This window comes from Ailuropoda melanoleuca, chromosome 13, assembly GCF_002007445.2.
Source record: "Ailuropoda melanoleuca isolate Jingjing chromosome 13, ASM200744v2, whole genome shotgun sequence".
Lineage (NCBI taxonomy): Eukaryota > Metazoa > Chordata > Mammalia > Carnivora > Ursidae > Ailuropoda > Ailuropoda melanoleuca.
Genome location: NC_048230.1, coordinates 34,052,085 through 34,062,031, shown reverse-complemented (window position 1 = coordinate 34,062,031; position 9,947 = coordinate 34,052,085). Strand labels below are relative to the sequence as shown.

Here is a 9,947-nt window from a genome sequence, read left to right as displayed (position 1 = left end):
GAGGAGGTGACTTGCCTGGGTCTACAGGAGGCGGGGCACCTCTTCTAAAAAGTGAACCAAAAACCACCCCCTGGAAATGATGTTCCTTGGAAATCCTTTCTGGGGACATATACAGCGATTTTATAATATTTACTTACTTATCTGCTCATCCTGGCTCTCTTGTGAGACATAAACATATTTCAAGAATGGAAATGATGGGCTCACTACCACGGACCAGGCTACTAAGACAGAAGAGAGAGGGTTTATAGTTTCCAGCTTTCCAAATAAGCCTCATTTCAGAGTTCAGGTGCTTTAAAGAACGGTCCATTCTGTTACTTGGCACAGGGCAGAGTCAGTAGAGTTTATTCTAACATAGTACAGCATCCAGATGAAAGCATAATGTGCAGGTGTTTACTGTCATTACTCCTATGTGAAGGTCCTTATTTTTGGACAACAGCAAGGCATTTTATTATCCACTCCTTCCACTCCTTAAAGGCTTCCACGGGTTTGGGTAAATTCACATCATGCTCCCGACTGTGTTCTGTGCTGACTCCGGGGGTGTGAACAGTCTCGTCGTCAATCCACCTCACCAGCGCCTTGAAAACCGAAATCCAGATTCACATGTTAACGAGTCAGGACAAACCAGTTTGGGCAGGAGAAACAGGCTGGCTTCTAAATCACATGATCTCAATCGGTGACTTCTAGTACCCGGTAAGATATTCCATCTGATAAAGATGTTTGTGAGTATGGAACAACGCAGACTGGGTGAAGGAGCAGTTACCAAAAATACACACGCTACGATTACAACTGATGGTCAGAAGTGTGCACAGGAGAAAAGATGAAAGAGAAACACACGAATCCTCACAGGTTTTTCTGGATGTGAGGATTATGCTTCTCTCAACATGCCCAATGCGCCACAGGGCACTGGGCAAGTGCTTTCGAGCTGATGTGAACGTGGGTCCCTATGGAAGTGTGCACAAAGGTGTAGGCAGACACACGTATGTAAAGATCCCTGCGTGAGAAGTCACACCCACGAGGAGGTACGTGATGGATACGGACACGTTTGTGGGCACGCGTGGACACACGGACATGCCCACACGGAACAAGGTTACACACTTGCCCTCTTCCTTCTTAAAGAAACTCATCCTTTCCTCTGAGTGCGCAGCACACCCCTGTCCCGTATTTGGATAGATGAAGCATCTCCACATACACTTATGGTTTCAAAACAGACGAACTCCACCAGGCATACCAACAAGCAGCCTGCTCTCCCGGGTCAAGGTCTCCGGCCCTGAGCGAAGGGGACCAGAGACCTCCTCCACCATTTCTCACTGAGCTGCAAGTATAAGGCCCTGAGGCAAAGTAGTTTTTAAGAGGAGATTTCTTTGAGTGTTTTCTTTTTTTTAAACCACAGCTTCCTGCTTATCTTTGCACTAATTTCCTCCGATAAATTATAGCTCCAGAGTAGGGCCTAATAGAAAACGTAGTTTGCTACTTATATAACCACTTCCCCCCGTTTTCTTTCTTCCCCTCACTTACTTGGTATCTCTCTATTATGCTGAAGCCTACGGCGCACTGCAGCTTGCGCAGACAGATAGGGCAAAGGTTGAGGGGGCGCCGGTCCGCTTCCTCCAAGTGGTTGGAGCCTTGCATGAGGCATGCAAGCCACTGGCAGTGTCGAAGTCCAAATATGTGTCCGATCTCATGGGTTAAAGTCTGCAAGACATTCACAGCAAGGCTTTAGAGCGCCACCATCATCAAAGAGTTAGAGCTTTTTTTTTTTTTTTTTTTGCTTTTCAAAGAAACAAATTTATAGGAATCAACTCCCTTGCCGTCATCACCAAAACTTCAATCTGCCCAAAGACTTAATCCTTCATTCCCTAAATGTCTTACCACCTTCCTTCCTATACTTAATTACTTCCCCTGGAGCAGGGGTTCTCAGCCTTGATCCATTTGAAATGTTGGGTGGGATCACTCCCTGCGTAAGCACGGTGGGGGGGGGCGCGGACACCGCTGTCCTGTGCACTGCAGGATGCTTTGGGTGGGGGTGGCGATGGGGGGCGGACAGCGCCGTCCTGTGCACTGCAGGATGCACCACCTCCAGCGTCTACCCACGAGACGCCAGTAAGACGCCCTGCCCAACTGCAACAACCAGAAAGGGCTCTAGACACTGCCACAAGTCCCCGGGTGGCAAAATGGCCCCTGGTTGACAGCCGTGGCTCCAGACCGGTGGGATGCTTGTTAGGATTCAGATTCCGGGACCCTTCCCCCACAGATGCCGAGTCAGTGGGTTTGGGAGGAAGGGGGCTCAATCTGCATGTTAGTGAGCACACGGGGTGATGCTGATGTGGGGTACACACTCCAAAAACCCTGCAGCCTTCACACCCTAGGAAGGGGTACTTAGGAAAGCAGAACCTCCGAGCGGCAGGAAAAGCCTATGTCTCTGGCTAGGGAGATGGGGGGAGAATCAGGAGACGGGCTTTCCAAAGAGCAGGGGTTGGGGAGGTACCAGGAGCCGTGAGTAGAACTAACCGCAGCAGAAGGGGGCTCAGAGCCCAAGAGGAAGCCGTTCTTAAGACGCCTGAGCACGGAGGCCTCCACGAGCCACTTTACCTGATGACCACAACAGCTTCAAAGAGTCGGTTACCTTACTCATAGCAGAATTCTGGAATTAAACTAGTGGTGAGGATGTGGGTACAACAGCCAAAGCTGTGTGTCACTAACGGGACAGAAAGCCAGCACGTATACTGTACATTTCAGTATTAAGGTATCCACTTTAATTGTTTTTATTGATAACTTCAGTCAGACAATATCCACCAAAAGTATACGAGTGATACAAACTCATTTATAATATGACCTTACGGACTGTTGAGATACAATTTAGGGAATGAAGAGCTCTTTCAAAAATATTCCTGTTGCATTTTTTTCTCTCTTTCTTTCTTTTTTAAACGACTCACCTTACAGGAACGAAGCAGCAAAACACTGGTCACTTCAGGAATATAATAGTTATCAAAAATGGAATAGTCACTTGAAGATACTCTCTGCGGCTTGTTCACTCTGCCTTCATAGCGTGAGCTATAAAAATCACTGCCATACCTGGCAAAGCTGAATATCCCCACACCTGGAAAAGGAGGACAAGCAACAACAGAACGGGGGTAAGATTCCTGAGTGAAAAACCAAAAAAGAGAGCCTGTTTGGGCATCTAGTCATTGGGTGCAAATCTGTGCTAATGCGTTCACGGTCTAATATGCTTAAGGTTGGCCAAGACAAAGGAGGGCTTTTGCCCCAGATTTCCCTATCAAAATCTTCTTCTGCAAGCCACACTGCCCTGCCCTGTAAGACTCAATGGTCTTGAGATCAAATTCTTGAGAAGTTGAAAGTTCTGGAATTTTATCCGCCCCCCCCAAATTAGTCTTTTTTTCTCAAGGAGTAGTCCAAATCGAGGCCTCCAAGAGGAGCGAGGAAAAATGGTGACACACACACCACGCACCCATGACTTTACTCTTTAAGAACACAATACACAGACCTCTAGGCCCTACGGGTGAGCGAGGGCTCCTGCACGGTCCTGATGCTTGGAGACCGTGTGGGAGACCATGCCTTCCCACAGAACCTCCTTCCGCCTCCGCCCCCCACTCAGAGCACAGCTCTGCTATGTGGCTGCCCTCGGATGACCAGAATAAACAGCCTTGTAACTGACTTCCTGTCACACTGAAGTGTCTCTCCACCAGCCCTGCACGCACAGAGAACAGGGTTTGCTGCACCACGCATTCTAAAGGGCATGGCTTTAGAATGGGACTTGTTTACATCGTCATTTTTATTTATGCCTCTTTCCGTTGTTATTTGAAAGTAATCAGGTTTTTTTTTTTTTTTGGTTAAAGAAACGAATTCATTCTAAGTTTGTCCGATCTAACTTGATCCAAAGAGAAGGCTCCTCACCCCAACCTTTGAAGTGTCGCCTGGTATTTGATATTTAGAGAGAGAGAGAGCATTCTGAAAGTTAAGAAAAAAACGAAATCTCATGTCACAGCTGACCTCCTCTATCCTCTGGCCAAGCAAGTGTGGGCATATTTCCCTACAATACCTTTAGCAAGAACGTTTTTTCCTTCTAATAATCCTACAGATGGAAGATTATTTTCTTTAGTAATTAAATATTTCTCCATTTTAAAATCCCCATCTTTGTAAACTTGGAGTACAGTCACACGTAGTAAGATATTATCTCACTGCATGGCAGATCAGTGCTGCTAGCTTACACCTTCTCTTAGGCCATGCAATATTTAAGAAACTCACTAAAAAAGGCGAGGGTGCTTAAAGTAGAAACATTTTAGGAAAATACCTCCTGACCACCTCAAAAGTGCATAAGATAAGAGTAGCTAGCAACGTCCAACTCTTTCAACGTTTTTTTAATGTTTCCATTACTGTCAGGTTAACTATAAAAGGGGAGATAAAAATTTAGCTCATAGAAGCTTATTTCTGATAAGGGCACCTGTGTGGTCAGTTAAGCATCTGCCTTGAGCTCAGGTCACGATCTCAGGGTCCTGGGATCGAGCCCCCATGTGGGGCTCCCTGCTCAGTGGGGACTCTGCTTCTCCCTCTCCCTAACCCCCCAGCTTGTGTTCTCCCTCTCTGTCTCTCAAATAAAATCTTTTTCTAAAAAAAAGTTTACTTCTGATAGAAAAATAGCTCTTACAAAAATCAGAAAGATAGCAGTGGCCAGAGTCTCCAAGAGAGTGAGTGTGTTGATTGGGGGGGGGGCGCTCTAGGAATGTAAATGGAGAAGTCACCAATGAAGGAGTAGGGGGAAGAAGAGGCTCTATGTTGCCCTGGGCCCCCACCTCTAATGAATGTGTCAGAGAGGGAGATGTCTAATAGAAAGAAACATTAGTTAAAGAAAGGGCCCACCTACAACAAGCCCGGAGACACCTGGACGGCCATGAACTGGTACTCCGAAAGCACAGTCCGGGTACCTACTCCCCATCCCCAGACCGCTAATAGACGACCACTCCCCTAGTGCATTGGACATTCCCCTTCAAACCTGTCAGATCCTAGGGGACGGGGGTAGAGAAGTTACAGCAAAAATGGAGGGGTGAGGGGAACAGTGGAGAGGACAAAAAGAAAGAAAAAAATGAGGCAAAAAAAGGATTTGCTTCCAGATCCTTTCCTACCCGAGTATTACCATGCAGAATTTCTAATGAGTCAAGTTTACTATATCTCAACTCGAAAACTGAAGTCGACTTTTTATAAAAGTAAAATAACAAAACGTCACGAGACACAGGATAACTAAGGAGCTTGCACACTTGTAAATCGGCCTATGGTGACTCTATCTAGACAACAGAACTATGAAAAGAACTGAAAAACAATTAGCAAGATTTTCCTTTATGCTAATGCTAGTACAAACATCCTTAACGTCTTTAATTCACCTTGCCCCTGAACTACTGACATTTACCATCTGTTGTGCTGAACCCCTATGTAGATGCCAGGCTTACAGACACACTTTTTATGTATCAGCACTCTTAGGTAAACTACCCCAAAACGACCCTCTGAACTAGGTATCATTGGCCGCAAAAGCACGTAGGTAGTGAACGGCTGGCTGGGGAGGAACCCAGATCACCAGAAGCCACCCACAGCATACTACTTCCTGAGCACAGCACGGTGCACCTGAAATATTACAGCCTAACTACCAAAATGATACCTGGTTGGAAATTTCTTCCCTTTATCAACAGTTTCAAATACTCTCAAGTTCAAGAAATTTCTACCAACAGTGTCAAAAAGGAATACCATCTGTCAAAGAGGCCTGTCCAAAGACAAAATTCCAGGAGTCTCGTGGGTAAAGATCAATCATTGTTACTCCCACAATACAGAAGGCATCTCTAGGTTTCTTCTTTTTTAAGAACCTCAGGATGTGTCCTATTTGAAAAAAAAAAATGCACGTGTGAGATACATATATCCATACAAGTATCTAATATCTCCTTTACTCAATTCAAATTGTACAGTTGTTTAATTCACCTGCATGAATTTGTAGGTTGTGTGTGTTATCATTGATTCTAAAGGAACACCTCGTTACAGAGACAGGAACCGGTTCTAGGAGTTTCACTGTCAAGCCATAGAAAAATGCTTCACAGTAGCCCTTGAGCCACTTAATATATTCTTCGCTGATAATTCTGGTGTTTCCTAGAGAGCCTAGAAGATGGAAAAAATGTAAGACAGACTGAAGATGATCAAACATTCAGTCTTTACCTCCATCTATAATTAGAAATCTGAAATTAGAAGCAAACTCACTCTAGATTTTCAATAAACCTTTATCACTCATTGATGTGAGGATGAATTACAAAGAAACAAAATGTCCCCTTTCAAGGCATTTGGGTACAAAACTTCCACCACTGTAATGAATGTAAAAAAATGATCATAACACTGCCCACTTGAATGAGATCAGCAGCCTAGGCTATCCCTGGCAATAGCCCTGCTACAAACCAACCCAAATCCAGCATGTTACCAATGCATACCAATGCACTGTATATAGACACTGCGTTTCTCTGGAGATGGGGCCTTTCTAGAAGGATCACTGAAAAACTGCTCGAAGTCTTGGGGAACCTCAGGATGGGAGATGATCCAGTCTGATTCCGAATGCAAGGTAATGGGTCCAAACAGATCATTGTCTGGCTTGAAGGCTTTGTTCAGCAAACGCCTTTCACCAGCATCTAACTTCTCGTACTGTGACACAAGCGTTGGGTTCTTTGAGATGAGAGCTGTTTTTAGAGTCTGTTCAGAGTGCTGTACTGTTTGCATCTACCAGGAAAGCACAAGTAATCAAATATACAATGCATATCCACTCTGGTGACTTTAATCTGCCTATCCTCCACATACATCTCTAATTTCTCCCTAGAATAGAAAAACTATTGTTGTGTTTTTTTTTTTTAACTATTATTTGTACCAAACAACTGTGTTTCTTCCCCACTTCCAATCAATTTCTTGGGGACGGTATCTAAAAAAGTAAAAAGAAAAATCAAAAAGTTCACTCCTCCTTCTCCTATGGAACCTGCTCCCGTTATAAAAACTGTAAGAGAATGACTGACCTGATTTCCTATTTCCTTCTGTCCTTGGGGTAACAATATTATGAACTGACTCATTCGGGCCACGTGAAAAATACTCATCTTTTCCAAGGTGACTCAAAGATGTTCCAGACCACACAAAAAGAGAACTGATGTAAGTGCTGCCATTTCTGTAATTTAACTGCAGGCTGGTAATAGACCTCAGCCACTGAAGTTTATTGCCTCAAAGTCATGTCACCCTGGGGAGGACATCAGGTGACTAATCAAAAGCCAGACTCACAATGACAGGTCTCTTCCATTCACATCGCGTTCCTCCACAGGGCTCTCATTCTTTCTTCTGAATGCGTCAAACAGCTGTTCCACCACGAGGCTTTTTGAGTTAGAAAAGGAAAAAAAAATTGGACTTCACTCTCTGGAGCCTATCTTATTTCCCAATTCTCTAGATTTTTTTTTTTCCAGTTTAATGATTGACAACTGACGGGAAAATTGAAGCTAATGCCTGTTCTGGCTGGACATCAGAATCCTGAGGTTCCAGAGCGAGGATGCAATTCCCAAACGGAGGTCATCATTGTCAGAGCTCTGATACGTGCATAAGATCGTCCTCATTGTTTCCAACTGGGCTGGCTGACAGTTCACTTCTCCTACAGGACAAACTATCAAGCAAAATGTGCCCTCCTGTATCCTACCTACCTTTAGGGAGGTAGACTCCCATCGAAGTTTTTGCCTTACAAGGACGGGCATGCCTGGGCCTGGTCAGGAGAGTGCTGTGCGGGGCGCCTTCAACCCTAATATTAAAAAGGCAGTGTGAAAGATCGGCCTTCCGCCAGCCTGTCAGGTCCACTCTGGGTGGAACCGCGAGAGGCAGAAAACGATCACTTAAGCGCGCAGGACGCCTGCAGTACTAAAACCAGCACATCCTGGGCAAACCTGGACAAGTTGGCCACCCCCGCTGGTTGCTATAGCAACCCGCATCTTGGGCCGGGGCCCGTGCAACCGCGACCCGCTCCCTGGTTGGGGTGGAGTGGGGGATCCCCCGGGGAGTCTCGCTTCGTCTTTCCGCCCGGAGGAAGCCTCCTCAAAGGGCCTTGCTCCCGGGAGAGGCCCCCGCCCCCGCCGTCCTCCCCTGCTTCCGCCGCGGCGGCCCCGCCCACACCGTCCCCATCCTCTCCAACCAAGCCCCCAACCCGGGAGGCCACGGCCCGGATCTGTCGGCTCCACCGCACTGCCCTCACCCCGCCAGGCCGGGACACCGCCCGCCTCCTGCGGCGGCCCCGGCGCGCCCCCACGTCGCGCCCTGCGCCGTCCCGCGTTCCCCACCCCCTCTCGCCGGCTCAACGCCACGCCCCATCGCGCCACGCTCCGCTCCGCCGCTCCGTCGCTCCGTCGCGCCCCGCCCCGCCCCTTCGCGCGCGCCACTCCCGTGCCACGCCCCCGCGCCGCACGCCACGCCCCGTAGCGCGCGGCTCTCGGGCGGGTCCAGAACCCTAGTTAGAGCGGCCGTCGCGGTCTTAGTCTCCGCGAGCGGGGGAGGGTGGCGAGCGGGTCGCGAGGAGTCGAAGTCAGTCCCCACGGTCCCATTCTGCCCCCTGGTCCCCGCGGGACCCCTGGAGGGACCAGTGGCTGCGCCGAAGGTGCGCAGTGGGCCGCGGGTTTGAGGAGCACCCTCGGCGTGACTAATGTAACCAGCCGGGTCCAAAATAAGTCTGCCGTGACCGCAGGGTGACGTACAGCCCGGGCACGCGCCCCGCGGCCGTCACCCGCTGGACTTTCCCTTCTTGGCAGCAGCGCCTGCAGCGGCCCGGGCGCGGCCGCAACCGCCAAGCGCAGGGAGCGCGCGGAGGGGGGCGGCGCGGAGGCGGGGGCCCCGCCGGGCGACGCCCGCGGGGGTTTCTCTCCACCCGGGGACACATCCCTCGGTGCCGCCTCGCTGTGCTGGAAAGGCCGAAATGCGTGTGCCCGAGAGAAGAAAGGCGCGGGCGGGCGTTAGGACTGAACTAGCTGTGTGGCCTTGGGTCGGCTGGTTAACCTCTCTGGTCCTGGGGAAGATGAAAGGAGCCAGCTCTGATCCCTAAAGCCCTTTCAGCACTGGGAAGTGGTATATGAAAGCAGAGGATCCCCTGGCCACCCCTGTACAGCCCCTTCATGCAGCCCGGTGCCCAGCAGACGTTAGGACATAGTAGGTGGTCAGGCTGGCTAATGCCACCTTGCACTGCCCAGGATAAATCGCGACTTAATCGTCATCCCCTCTCCCTTCAAGGGTATGGGTCTCCAGCAGGCCGCCAAACAAGCCCATCCGCCCCTCACTTCCTATCCAGCTCAGTTCATTCTTACCTAGGTTCACCCCCATGCTCTCCACTCCATCTGACTCAGCAGCTTCCTACAAAAGAATCCCCCCAAAACCCTAGTCCACTATACGCCTGTTTCTTTACACCCCCACCTTTTCCCACAAGTTCTCTTCCCAAGACCTCACCTTAAGGGACACTCAACTTTCTTCCCTGAACATCACTTTTTCCTTCCCAACCTTCACTCAAAAATACTCCTGAGCCCCGGTTTTCATTTCCAAGCCCTTGTCCTACTATGAAAAAGCAACCTCTATTCTTTTGAAGTTCAGGCCATTTTTGCCATACTCTGATTTTTCTTCATCCTAATAGTCCTCACTCTCCAGGAAGGCCACACACATTTTCTTGATGATTTCAGCCCTGTCTGATGATTATCTTCTCCACCCTTATCCTCTTGTTGTTTCTCCTTAGAGGACCATAACTTCATAAATGTCTCATCTTTTTAACTCCAGTGATCACCTCGGTCTGTCCTTTGTTTACTCCCCCTGGATCTTGAAATGGCCAAATTCATTCTTTGACCTCAGTGCCCATTTCCACCCTTACCTGAACCCATTCTTTAGTAAAATGCATTCATATCAAGCCTGGT

At 48.5% G+C, this 9,947-nt stretch overlaps 1 protein-coding gene across 3 annotated transcripts; it reads right to left on the bottom strand.

Moving 5' to 3' along the window:
* AMZ2 (archaelysin family metallopeptidase 2) lies at window positions 1–8,480 on the bottom strand. Of its 3 annotated transcripts, none has more exons than XM_034641220.1 (9): window positions 8,340–8,480; window positions 7,713–7,807; window positions 7,303–7,392; window positions 6,477–6,759; window positions 5,980–6,153; window positions 5,752–5,880; window positions 2,934–3,097; window positions 1,516–1,692; window positions 1–575 (listed from the first exon to the last, which is right to left on the bottom strand). In XM_034641220.1, exons 4-9 carry the CDS (start codon window positions 6,757–6,759, stop codon window positions 420–422), a joined length of 1,083 nt encoding a protein of 360 aa, XP_034497111.1. In that variant the 5' UTR covers window positions 7,303–7,392; window positions 7,713–7,807; window positions 8,340–8,480; the 3' UTR covers window positions 1–419. The 3 variants fall into 3 exon arrangements, with proteins under 3 accessions (XP_034497111.1, XP_034497110.1, XP_034497112.1); XM_034641219.1 differs by having other exon boundaries at window positions 8,255–8,406; XM_034641221.1 differs by lacking the exon at window positions 8,340–8,480 and adding an exon at window positions 7,950–8,171.
* Between the last annotated feature and the right edge of the window lie 1,467 nt (window positions 8,481–9,947).